The sequence below is a fragment of the Pelmatolapia mariae genome, linkage group LG10_11, assembly GCF_036321145.2.
Source record: "Pelmatolapia mariae isolate MD_Pm_ZW linkage group LG10_11, Pm_UMD_F_2, whole genome shotgun sequence".
In the NCBI taxonomy this organism is placed as follows: domain Eukaryota; kingdom Metazoa; phylum Chordata; class Actinopteri; order Cichliformes; family Cichlidae; genus Pelmatolapia; species Pelmatolapia mariae.
This window is the reverse complement of record NC_086236.1, coordinates 23,245,423-23,259,475: the sequence shown is the minus strand read 5'-3', so window position 1 is coordinate 23,259,475 and position 14,053 is coordinate 23,245,423. Positions and strand designations below refer to the sequence as shown.

Here is a 14,053-nt window from a genome sequence, read left to right as displayed (position 1 = left end):
CACTTTTAGGATCGCATTTCCACCTGAATAACAGCAGGTTTGTGTCAGAACACTTTTCTGTCAACACAGTAGGGCAGCAAAATTAAAGAGAATTTCTATTAATGTCAATTCAGTATAATTGTGTCTAAAAAAATTCAGCCTATGGTGTCTTTCTGAAAGTTAGTCACCCGGCACTTTGATCCTGTAGCTCACAGATGGTCATGAAAAACATTTATAGTTATAGTCAGACTGTCCTATTGGCTTTGCTTGTCCTCTGGCTTTTCCTCTAAGCAGGAAAAGGAGAGGGGACTGCATTTCACAAACTGTCATGGCTTACTCAACATCTCACTACAACTGAGACTTATCGCTTATTATTTTATTTCACTGTGTTTTCTCCTTTGTGTCTATAAAAGATATGATGAACATAAGTAGAGAAAAAATGCATTAAGTAAAGAATATATTCATAAATCAAATGGAAAATTAAAGAAGATAAACAAGCAAAGAAATAAATGAAGAATGAAATGGAAAGTAAATAAATAGGAGGAACTAAAAAAAATAAAGTAGCAAATCAAACTTCATGATTTCATTATTAAAGCCGATAATGGCATTTTCAATTTCATGGAGTTATTTATTGTATCAAAAATAAATAATCTATTATGATAAATTTGCTACAAACTACCTCCTCTCAAGTTTCATCACCATTGGTCATTGTTAATTTCCCCACTATCTTATGGTCAAATATCTATTGGCATCAGTTATACTTTAGCTCAGTGCTAATTAGCAAATGTTACAATTTAAAAAATGAAAAGATAAGGCCTTGGGCACACAGGCCATGCTCCAGATATCTCGGACGTCAGAGTGACATCACTCTCGAGTTGAGTGTGTATAGACACAAGTCAGAAAAGCAAGAAAAACATATGTTTTGCTTCTTAGCAAGTTTGAGCCATTCATGCATCACTAGCGAAACATTACTCGTTTTTTTGTGGTTAAAAACACCGCTGCAGCATGTCCATGGACAGAGCCTGTCAGTGCTGTGTGAATGGCTTATTTAACAAGTCTAAAATACACAACAGTTACAGTATAGTTCAAAAGTTTTAAAGATTCACTGTCGTTATCTTGGATTGTTAACCCGGGGTTTGCACGGTAGACACCAACTTGTGTACAAATACTTCCCATTCACACGCCGAGCTGCGGTGAAACTGCAACACAAACTGAGCCTGAGACACAAACTGGAAACAGTGAGCATTCACCTTTAAACTAAATCAGCACCTTGTACTATTGCAAGCGACAGCGTTCCCATTTTTAGGCTGCATTGCACTTTTCACAGTTGCGCTACCATTTGGCGAGTCGTTTGCAAATGTTTGCAGACAAGTCCAGGTCTTTGATATCTTCGATGCTGTGGACCCAGTAGAGGTGGTGAGTGACAGGAGAATAGTGGCTAAGCTGTCATCCCTGTTGGACAACATCTCCCACCCCATGCAGGAGACTCTGACAGCACTGAACATCTCCTTCAGTGGCAGGCTGCGGCACCTACAATGTGGGACGGAGAGATTCCGCAGGTCTTTCCTTCCTACTGCAGTCAGACTCCACAACAAAGACTTCGTAGCTGACCAAACACACACATCTGCACATGTGCAATAACACTAAGTGTAATTTAGTATTTTATTCTGTTGTATATAGTATGTTATTCTTTTTTATCTTATCCTATTCCATTTTTTTTTCTTAATTTTTGCTCCTGTAACTTTGCACTGTCCACTTTCTGCTGTGACACAACAAATTTCCCACGTGTGGGATTAATAAAGGTTTATCTTTACCTCTTATCTATGCAAACTACAGGTATATGTCTTTGTTATCAATTTTATCTTAACAGCTGCCAGCAACCACTCTCTAACTGTCTGACGAATACTCTATTTTCTCTCTCGATTAGTGGTTGCGAGGGGTCACTGACTGATCTCTAGGCCTCTGCGATTGGGGCTTTAGCAGTCGATTTCACAGCACCTGCCGAAAACCTAAAGCAAGCACTCACTGGTTACTAGATGATCACTGACTGTGGAAAACATTTCACCTACTCCATTTCCACATTGTCACTGTGGGTATGTAGCATGCTGGTGTTAGCATTTAGCTCAACGGTCTCACAGGGCCATTAGCATGTCAGTTATTGGCAGCAATTTAGGCTCTCCACATGCTTAAAAACAACTTTTTTGCAGTAAGTGTATTAAAAAATAATTCAAACATTGTCCTTGTTATATTTTCTAATAACAACTCTCTTTGCAGGATTTAATCTGATCTGAAATAAACTGCACTCTTACTGCTTAACCTGTGTAGACCTGCTAGTTTACTTTGACCAAAAAAAAAAAAACCCAAACATCATTGTAAATGTTTGATAATGAAAAAAATCGGGCTGAATTCACAGCGTGCACATTTTAAATGATTCCCATGTTATGACATTTAAGCTTATCATATTTTTATCCACATTACAGTCTGCATTGTTGCACAATTTGTCTCAGCTGACCAACCACAGAGAAAGCACAGGGCATGATAGAGACTGAAGGCTGAGTAGGTAGGTGTTTCTCCTCCGGCAGTGTTGTTGAATGTTGGCTGGAATTCCCTCTTCTCTACAGATTACAGCTTTATAAAGGCACACATTTTCTTCCAGTGGGCTAGCCCCCTGCAGGTATTCATTATACACAAAGAGCCAGGCAACACTCGTTGGATTAGCTCTAATCTGAGAAATAAAACTGGAGATTGCCCACATGCTAAACCATGACAGAAAGAAATTTGCAGCAGCAATAAACACACACGGATTGTGGCTACTGGAGTATTATGTGGATGAACATACTTGAATGTATTTCACCTCCGCATCCTTTGCACATGCTACAAAAACACCAAAGACCACAGTTATAATAGACAGAGTAATGCAATATACTCAGTTTTAAAAAAGTAGAGTGAAGAAGTTATAAATGCACAATTTACAAGCTCTAACTAATGTATTGTAAAATATCAGGTGAAAAATGTTTCACAATAGAAAGCACTGAGAATAGGCTCATCTATCAAATATAAATAGAAAAGAAATGGGCCGCGAATTCTTTCTTGTTTAAAAAACACAGAAACACTGGAGCAAAGATATGATTTTTTTTCCCTCTTTACCTTCAAGACTGAACGCTCATACAACTAAACAAATTCATGAAAGCAGCTTCTCTAAATTATTCACTGCCCCGCTGGCATCTTTGGTTTTCTTGTGCATTATTCTGTGACGCGCACAGCTTGTTGTCCTTGAATAATTTCAGGTAACATTTAACGAATAACGGCAGAGATTTCAGAGGTAGCCATGCTGAAGGACGTTGTGTAAGGCTGCAACAAACTGCTGCAACATCACTGTAGCTTGTCAGTAGTGATCACCGTCGCTGTGTTACAGCGCTGACATGTAAGCACATTCTGATGCACAGGATGAAAGACTAACTGCACATCTCCAGTGGCTTGCCCCCAGAGCTATCCAGCACTGTTCTGCCATTTCGCAGCATTATGACTGGCCACGGTCGACTGACTAAGTTTGAGCAAAACAACAAATAAGATTATTTCTTACGATCGTGCCGAGCTCATTCGGCTGAATACTTATAGCTCTTTTCAAATGATTGGCAGGTATGCATTCAGTCAACTGATATTTAAATGCCTCTATTGTAGTTATTTAGCATTAGCACTCCCTCGTTCAATAGAAACCTAATGCATTTGTGCTGCATGATGGACCATGACTCATGTCTTGCCCCACAGCAAAGGACCCTGAAAGCTCTTATTAAACTAAGATTTAAACTATTCATGTGAGTGAAAGTGCTTAGAAAACCATATTGTATGCACCTGAAATGCCTCTTCAGTTAGATAAATTTTTTCTAAAGACATTATAAATGGCATGAAAATGCCATTACAAATCTGACGATGAGTACTTGTCAACTTGGCACAGGTCATCCAAACTGACAGGACTCTGGCTGCAGTAGCAGTAACTCAGATATTTTTATCAGTGCATCGTGATAAAAGGACATGCTTTTGGGTAAGTGTCTCTTTTTTGTTCAAGGGCTCCCAAACCGAGAGATTCCATTTAAAGCTTTCAGACACAAACATCTGACTGGCCAAATATGTAAGCAAAGGTGGTGAGTGCGTTTTTCATGGTGAAGTTTTAATAATTGAATTCAGACTTTCACAATGAAGCTTTGAAGCCAAGAGTGGAATGCTTTGTCCTCAGATGATCAGTGACCTCACTGCTATATTTTAAAAAAACAAACAAACCTGTTTCTATAAACATTAATTATATTTGTGCAGAGTATGGCTTAACATAGTAACTATCATGAAGCACGCTCACCCTCGGGCCAAATGATTTGACAACCCTGTCTCTGATGCTCGTGCATCATCCATGACTTGTCTGTTTAAATGAGTTCTCAGAGTTATGATGAAGATTGTTTTGTATTGCTTGCTCACATTGCAGCATGTTTGTTTTGCTATAGTAACTTAAAAAGAAAGAAAAGATTTGTGCCAAATGTTTAAAACATATAATGCTCTAATAACTTCAGCTACACAAAGATTGGAAGCGGGGGGGCACAGCTAGCTGTGCTCGGTGTAGCACGGGTAGCATGTATGTTGCTCAATAATTAATTAATCAAATATGGCATCAGATCAGACAAGCTGAAGAGTCAGGCTCATTCCCCTTCACAGCATATCAGCTGATGTATTACTACACTGCATGCTGCACTGCCCTGCACGCCCACTGCAGGGCGATTCGGGTGCTTCCATCTGCCCACAATTGTTCCACATCTGCAAGCTGCTTTGCAACCCACCTCCACCCCAGCTCCATTTCTGTTTTCTCTGACTTACTAAATGTCATATCTGTTGTCACCAATGCCTGCCCAGTTCCAGTATAAATAACTGTGTTTAGAAATATCAATCTTCTCTTGCCTATAGTGATCCAAACTGAAATATGTTTTCATTTGTAGCCTTGCAGCTCCATGGACATAACAAATCTACAGAAAGTTTCCATGTCTAGCCAAGAAAAAAAACATAATGTGTTGTTTTTACTTTTTTATGAATTAATAAAGCAAGATATATATATTTGCAATGTTCGTGCTAAGTTCAAGCACAAAGATTTACTGTACAAACATGAAAATAGTACTGATCTTTTCATCAAACTTTAAACTTCAGGAAAGAAGTCAAACAAGCATAGATCCCACATCTGTGAATTATTCCTTATACTGCAGAGCTCCTACTATTATAAACATTCAGAACACATACCCAACTTAGAACAAGGTGACTTTCACACCAGGTGATCCTTTCTATTCAAAATAAACACTAGAAGTTGTGTGCTGTTGTTCTTCCCCTGCTCTCCCTCCTCATCCCGTATAAGAAAATACAAGGTCTCTACAGGTACAGATGAAGCCAATTTAATACATTTTACTATGTTTTAAATAACACCTTTTAATGTCACGAAACTTTCCAAGTAAACACTTGGATATAAATTTCAAATGAACTGCACTATATAGTAAATGGGAATTTAAAGTGGACTGATTCTTTTCTATGCACTTTATACAACATCCCTCATTCACCCAAGCACTTTTTTATATGCTTAAGTGCATTCTATCTAACTTTCACACTCCAACGGATGCATTGGAGAGTAACTTGGGGCTAGTATCTTGCCTGAGGATACTTGGCATGCAGACTGGAGTAGCCATGGATTAAACCACCAGTCTTCTGATTAGTAGATGGCCTGCTCTACCTCCTGAGCTACTGACGCCCACTACAGCATCATCTGAATATGTTTATCTTACCAAACCGCATGTTGCCATTAAGCACTTTCACAGGTACAAAAACAGTCTGATGGAGCTCAAACTCTAAAGATGTTTTTGAGTAAAAAGAAAGAACAATATAAATATTTTCCTCCCAGTTATATAGACTAATAAAACTATGCCAAATGCCCATGTCCAGTCTCACTGTGATCTCCTCTTTCTCTTATTTTTTCCCCTTACCACTGACCAGTCACGGCCCTTCCCTGAGCCTGGTTCTGCTGATGTTTTTTCCTGTTAGAGGGAGTTCTTCTTTCACTGTCACTAAGTGCTTACTCACAGGCTATCGTTGGATTACTGTATAAAGCAGTGACTTGTGATTTGGTGTCATGTAAATAAGGAATCAAAATCAGCTTTATTGTCAAAGTATTTGAACGCATACTGGCCTGGCTGTTTCTTTGCTCTCAGTGAGCAAAGTAGTCAGCAGACCAAACTGACAACATGTACAGCACATTTATAGTGCAAGAGTGCAGAGTGTGTTGGAACAAGTTGTGGAATAAATAAGGGATGGATTACTAGTTACTATAAAACAATATATAAAAGCTGAATTCAATTAAACTAAAACAGTCATTACTATAAATGAATAAGGTTTGCTGTGATTTGATGTTCTCTTCCTGGTATAGCCTTCTAAATTGGAAAGTAGATCAAAGTCTGACTTGTTTCAAAAATAGATCCTGTCTTAACAATCAAGTTAGAGTGCATAATCTACATAAGTAGACAGGGTAAAAATAGCAACATTGGTGCTAGAAATGTTATTTAAAAACATTTTAAAATCATACATATTAACTAAAAAAAACAAGTGAACATTTTAAGGCATTTTATAAATAAGCATGCACTTGAGACATTGAAATAATAATAATGGTATTTCCCTACATGATTAATGTGGCTAAAAGAATTCTAATTCTCAGTTCTAATCAGTTTTATTTATATGGCGCCGCATCACAACAGCAGTCGCCTCAAGGCAGTTTCTATTGTAAGGTAATGACCCTACAATAATACTGAGAAAGCCCCAACAATCAGATGACACCCTGTGAGCAAGCACTTGGCCACAGTGGGAAGGAAAAACATCTTAGACACAATTCAAGATAACAATATTATCATGACATCTGTATGAAATTTGAAAAGAAATGATTATAATGTCATTACTCACATTTAGCAAATTAATTAGATTCAACATGTCAGTGAAAAATGGGAGCTGTGAACACAAAACAAATACAGAGACATATACAATATTATGTGTGCATTATTAACCCCAACATCAATCTTTAGCTCTTTAAATATCACGCTTATTGTTAATACCAGTTTACAAAAGCAAAATATCCCAATTTGGATTCGGTGAGTCAAAGTATTCACTGCAGCGTCAACAATGCAGAAGAAAAAGAAGAGCAGGAGGAGGAGGAGATCTGGCTGCATGAACTGGTCTGTGGCGCATTAGTGGAACTGTACATTGCCTACACACTGAAGTGCTCTTACATTAGCCTCTGTCTGAGCAGCATCACACTGGTTGAGTCATAGCAGAGGAAGGATAACTAGCCACAATAAACACTCCTAATAAGAAATACAGTGAAATATTGACAGCTTAATCAAAGTTTTCTTAACAATGCAGTCTTGAAAATGTATGCTGTTGGTGCAGAAGCACAAAATGCGCTTTTACGGATCACTCAGAAATGTCTCTTCATTCACACGCATTTAACACTCGTGTTAATTACTGCGAGTTAGGGAAAGGCTAAACACTTCAATTGATTAAACGTTAAATAAATGCTTGCCTGTCACCACATGCAGAAAGTATAATCCCCACACTCATTTAGCTTAACTCTCCTCTTATTACCCAGCCAAGCTATCAGGTCTGTCTCCACTGTCTGTTATCCCTGCCCTGACCTCAGTCTTAATGGATATAACCTTCCCATTTCTGCATTTATGCACACAATCAGTCCTGGCCCGCGGCAAGGTGTCACATCAATACATCCTGCAGCTTCACTCCAGCCACAAATTGGGTGAGATAATAAACACAACAGCACAGTGAGGTTCTCTTTGTCGGAATCAATTCAGTCAAGTTGCAATGGCTGGAAATTGTTTGCTGCAATCGATCATTGGATGTTTACAAGTTTTGCTGTTTGTTAACTTTCATATCTGCAATGTAAGCAGCAAATGTGAGATTCGGAACAGTTGGAAAATCAGCCATATATTAGCGAGGAGGGTAAAGACAAGGAAAAAGAACGCTTGGTGAGAATTGATTTTTCCATATTGGATCGCAAACAGACACACACACTATTGCTGGACTACGGATTTCCACCCATTGATCCACACTGCCAATAACAGAGACATTTGCCATTAGGAATTTGCAATGGTTGTTACAGACTGACCTAGATGGAGGTCTGTAGTGTTGTCCTGCTTTTTTTTAACCACTCAGAATCAAAGCAAACACAACAAGTGATGAAAGCAAAAAGTAATTGCTCTGTTTCTTTTTATCTTTCAATTGTTTTATTTAAAGAGGGAGCTATGTAGACGGTCTCAAGGATCACAAGAAATAAGCAGATTTAAAATCTCAGTTATATCAGCACTTGCTAATATTATCAAAATTGACAAGGCTTGCTGTAGGAAAGCACAGCTATGACTAATGTGTAATTCTTGCCAGAATAGAAATGTGTCAAATCATAATCATCACATTCATTTGCTACATCGACACCTGCCAGGCAAGCGGGGCATTATGCAATCCAGACTACTATAATAAGAATTGTGTAGTTTGGTGCATTTTCAAGCAAATTCCTTAGTCACAAACTGGCCTGGCTGGTCTGCATAATGAGCTGCTAACTGGTCTTTTTTTCAACAGGAGAGTACTGAGCTAAGCTTGCATCAGCTTATCTGGCTGAAATTAATCCTCCTGATTATCAGCTTTTTTCTTCTTTTTATCCTTTAAGAAAAGCCTTAAGCTTCTTTCAAAAACAATGGGTTCAGGTTTAGCCAAAGTCAGTTGCGGCTGTGGACAAACTCTTTGCAGTTTGTGCTTTAGCCCTGATCCGGACAAGCCGAGCGTGTAATATTCATCTCTTCCTCCACAGCAACTGCTGAAGTGCCCTTGAGCTGAGCACTGACCCCACAGCTGCTTCAGTGTAATTGCTCAGCAGTTGACAGTGCAAGGTTGTAGTCAAACCGGGCAGTGTCAAGGTGTGAGCGTGTGAATATGTGTAAACCTGCATCTGCCTGCAGCTTCTCCCCAAGGCTGCTCCAATCTGGTCGTCGGTGAGTGCTGCTAAGCTCACCACCAACCACATGACCTCAACAGCATTTAATGTGATTGAGAGCCTGGGATGTAGTTGTGTTCATGCCCTTTCTTTTTCTTTTCTTTTTTTAAGCCCTACTGTCACTTTATTAGGTTCCTCAGACATCTCTAAGGCAGCTGACAGAGTTTGGAGAGCTGCAGCTGATCTTCAATCGTGATGTGTGAAGCAAAGTTGGTGAGACAAAAGATAACAAATTAATTCTCCAGACAGAACTCGGTGCCCTACATGGCAGATGAGGGACTGGTAGACCAAATATGAGACCTTCTTACACTTTGCAGCTTAATATTGAGTGCATCATGTTTGCAGAGATGACTACATGGATTAGAGAATGTTACAGCTGATACTGTGGGCTATTTATCCATCAGAGGGAGAAGATAGAAGAGTCTGCAGCACTATAAAGCTAGTAGACACTAATGTGATATTTAAAGCCGCTGGGACAAGTGACATTCAAACTCCCCTGAACATTAATGGGGTGGGATGGGTGAGTTTGCAAAGGGGTATACCTGAAAATAGATAAACAGAGAGTGCACATTTCATCAATGTGCATCATAAAGAAATCTCCAAAAGTTGATTCTGTTCATCTGGATGTAGCGTTTTGTGGGAGAAACGTTTCGTCACTCATCCAAGTGACTTCTCACTTGGATAAAGAAATGTGTCAACATTGTTAAACTCCTGTAAAGTGATGTCTCCTTATTCACCTTTGTAAATACAGCTCACCTTTTCTTGTGTTTTCAATTCTATTTGTCTGATTCCACAACTTTTTGTTTTACAGTCACAACATTTTAATGCCCATTCTTCCAAACTCATTTTTGCATAGTCCCTAAGTTGGAGTATAGGATGAAACCCTTCATCCTATACTCCAACAAACACGGTGGCAGTGCTTTTTGTTTTTTTTCCTGTGCACTTTCGAGCACATTCATCCAAGTTCTGCTCATCAGCTTCTCTGGAATTACTAAATTTAAAAAAAAAATAAAAAAAAATCACCGTTTGGCTAATTACGGGCCATCAAGCTCCATAATCCAGCTGGTGAATTTTGGATGCCATGACTGAGGAGTTTGAGTATTAAGCCAGACACTTGGCAGGTGTCTGTGTTTATTCATACGCCATTTCCAGCTCATAAACATCTGTGTCGTTTTTTTGGAATGGCCTACCAATGAGACTATTAGAGCAAAAATGATTTGATGTACTCCGCATGTGTTTGACTGTGTTGTTGTTTGTTTTTTTAGCCCTGAACTTGCAGCACTTTTTATTCCAATCTAAGAAAAAAAAATAGTACTAAAACAGGAATGTTTCTTATTGTTCTTGTGCAGAAAAAAGGCAGTGGTACAGTGCAGAACTACTCACAGGCATGTGTGACGGAGAAACTGTTGGAGGACTCCAGGTTGTCAACATTGTAATTGAGGTGGAAGGGTTTCTCTGTCACATTCTGGTTGGTGTTATACAGCTGGACAGCAAACCTGAAGGCGCTGTGTTCCTGCACTGTGGAGCGCATGAACAGTCCGCCTACGGGAAACAAAATGTCACATAAGACAGCGCTTTAATTAGTCCATCCCCAGCATGCATAACCCTGCGTTTGCTCTATCTCGAATCCCACTAAAAAGGACGGAAGGCTGACTGCGTGATCGCATTATATCAGAGGCTCGTACGTAAGTTCATTTCAATGGAAGAAACAAAAATAACCAAGAAAAAAATGTGTAATACATTGTCACACTAAATAATGCGCCATAATTCTCATTTTGACAAAATTATATAAACTCATTTTTTAACAAACCGCCCACAGACACGCGCAAAATCCCAGTTTGGGTTGGTAAGAAGTGAAGTTGGCAACGAATTAAGCAAAAAAAGAGAAAAAACAACAACAACAAAAATAAAAATAAAACCTCAAGCAGTGACTGATTGAGACTTAAAGAGTGGTGTCCTATTTAGACTATGGTAAATGTTTTTAAAATGAATATGTAGTCAGTGCATCCCATTGAACTTACCGATGTTGATTTGGTTTGGAAAGCCTGCCAGCGAGTGCCCCAAAGAATTGAGTAAAAAAAGGACTGCCGCTATTGTGCGATGCCACATTTTCTCCGAAAACTGGAATCAGCTCCTGGTCTGTGTGTGACAGAGAGAAAGAAACAGGGAGAACCATGTACACGGGCTTGTTCGCAAAGAAATCCACAAGATGCGGCAGGTCTCTCTCTCTTTCTCTCTCACTCTCTCACTCACTGTGTGCACCCACGTTGAATTTGTGCCAGCGCAACTGCAGCGCCAGCCCTCTGCTGCTGCTGCTGCTGGAAATCTAAAGCCAGTGTTTTATCTCAAAGATGGAGGTGGTGGTGGTGGAGGAGAGAGAGAGGGGGGGGAGAGAGAGAAAGCGGATCTACGGGTCCCTATTGTGGATAAAGACCACTGAAATGGGCCAGGGAGAGTGAAAGAGGGGAGGGAAAGACAGATGGGGAGGGAGGGGAGCCGGGGTGTCGGGGGGTTGGGGTGGGGGGTAGACGTTTATCAAACTTGGTCTGACGTTGAATTATAATAAGAGCGGCCTCCCGTCTTCCTCCGCGCGTCACTGCAGAGTTGGTGTGTGAGGCGGTGCAGTGTCTACTGGCTTTGGTGTGTGTGTGCGTGTGTGTATGTGTGCACACACTGACATGCGGTCTGTATGGATCACCAGTATATTGCTGACTTGTGCATGTGTGCATGTGCTGTGTGTGTGTGCATATAGGCCATGTAAGCATGCTATCTATCCATCTATGGTATCCCTTCCTATTGTGTTCACATGTGTAGGAGTATGCATGCAGCATTAGTCCAGCACAATAGCAGCATAATCCGAGGCTGTCCCCTGCAGGTGTTTGAGAGCAGGAACAGTAACTGTGGGCACTAATGCTCTGATTTATCACTGTTTAATCACCGGCTGCCAAGGTGCCTAACTAATGCTATATATTAGAACCCTAATTGACTTACTTGTGTTAGTGATTTGGATTCCCGCTCATTTTTTTTCTGCGAAAGTGAACAGCTGATGCAAAGGGGAACAACGCAGAAGCAACAGCATCATTTGTGGGAGGTGATTGAAATTAGGGTCACTTTAGATAAAATCTAAATGAAAAAGGCAGTGACAGAAGCATAAAGTAGCTCATATTTTCTCCCCTCCAAAATCATCTGTGTGTCTAATCCATCACCGACACACAGGAATAGGTCCTACTAGCATCAGCATATTTACATTTTGCAATTGAGTGCACATTACTGAGATATGCAACAAGGCCATCTCTTCTGGTGAAATGTCTGTGCTCCATGTTTAATGTTCATTATTATGCATTCAGGCAGCCCATCTTACGCTGGTCAGTTCGAAGAAAGTATACTGCACTAGCTAGGAGGACTCTGACTCACACAACACAAAATATGATAAGATGCTGCAACTTTAACTATTATACTATATTTATTTTATCTAATTCACGCCAGTTTTTGTCTTTTAAAACTGCCTGTATCTCAGACAGACAGTAGGGGGGGAAAGGAAAGCATCAGTTTAGACAGATCTTTGAGTTTTGAGCCCCAGTATGTTGGTTCAACATGGTCCATCCAATTACTTCACCATCCGCCTCGGCATAAGCCATGACAGAAATGGGAATTATTGACAAGGGAGAGCAGTATCACGGCACCAGCGGGGGAAACCTGCAGCCATAGCCAGGTTATCACTGGCCTTAAAACTTAATGATGTCAACAAACCCACTGCTAATCTCAAACATGCTCCGGTAATGAAGACAGAGTTCTCCTAAAGCAGTTGTGCTTGCTTTGGAGTTAACTCTGCTAATGCAATGTTATTTCTTTTTGTTGTTTTACTGTTTCTCATTTAGAACATCACAGCTCCGTTCACTACCATCTAAATCAGTGTTTGCAGCATCTATGGTTTTACCAAATATTAAAAACACACAGTAAACAACTAAATAGCTGCCTTTTACAGATTTCTTTCATTTCTTTTATATTACGATGCTGCGCTGTGTAATTTCTTTCTGCACTGCACACTGCAGCACCCAGCACAAATGTGATTTTAATCTATTGGAATAGTTATTGAACTCTTCTGCCTGAACTTCACTCCATTTAATCATTTATCTATTTAAAGACATTAAAGTTAAATGGCTTAGGATTAGCTGAGCAGCAGAATGTGTTCTATGTGTGTACATACCGTGTGTGTGTATGTGTGCACCGAGGCTGGAGAAAGCATTAAAGCTCCCTATTTAGACTGCTGCACAACCAGCACTGCAAAAAAAAAAAAGAAAGAAAAAAGCAACAGTGTCTGTGCTTATTGATCTGGGTGTGATTTAATGCTTGGCATACAACTACGATCTTTAACAGGACGCAGCGAGAACAACTGCACTATAATTAAGTTCAATTTCACAAACAGATATACTGTCAGTATAGCGTGACCTTTTTTTTTTCAGATACGCGCCAGTGTTAGTGTGTCATTTGCAGAAATGCATTCACTGCCACTTGAAAAATTATGCAATTAGTTTCATTCCACTTAAGCATGAACTCAGATTGAGTGAAATTCTTGCAAAACACGTACCCGTCCAAAGTGTTGGTCTATCACCAGCTGATGGGCACAAAGGGCAGCTTGTTGTGCAAATCTTAATTCTTCATGCTGTTGAATGAACGGGGTAAGGGATCCTGCAGAGATTACTGGTGTGCTGGGTTCGGTGCCCTCGTCAGGGATGTTAAAGGTTTATTAATATTTTCTTGAGCCCTCCCCTCAGCTCTTTACAGAAAACACGGCACACTAAAGTAAAGCATGACAAGATAATAAAGAAGCATTAAATTGGTTCCATTTAAACCTCAGTGACTTAATGGGATTTCTAAAATGAGCCGATATATGCACTCTAATAAAAATCTGACAGAGACAGAACGCCGTTTCCATTTCATGTATAAAAAAGGTGCTAATGTGAGTCACTATATGAGGTATCTTTCTGATGTGACTACTGACTAAACCAC

General features: G+C 39.8%; 1 protein-coding gene across 8 annotated transcripts in view; it reads right to left on the bottom strand.

The window, feature by feature from the left end:
* Positions 1-11,481, bottom strand: part of gria3a (glutamate receptor, ionotropic, AMPA 3a) — a 78,320-nt gene extending 66,839 nt beyond the window's left edge. Inside the window, exons 1-3 of one of the 8 annotated variants that reach the window (XM_063488093.1) lie at positions 11,297-11,475; positions 11,065-11,182; positions 10,427-10,585 (exon numbers count right to left, since the gene is read on the bottom strand). In XM_063488093.1, the coding sequence (XP_063344163.1) occupies positions 10,427-10,585; positions 11,065-11,152 (247 nt within the window). In that variant the 5' untranslated portion in view covers positions 11,153-11,182; positions 11,297-11,475. Of the gene's footprint in view, positions 1-10,426; positions 10,586-11,064 lie in introns of all 8 variants that reach the window. The other 7 variants (XM_063488094.1, XR_010095146.2, XM_063488097.1 and 4 more) reach the window with 7 other exon arrangements.
* Between the last annotated feature and the right edge of the window lie 2,572 nt (positions 11,482-14,053).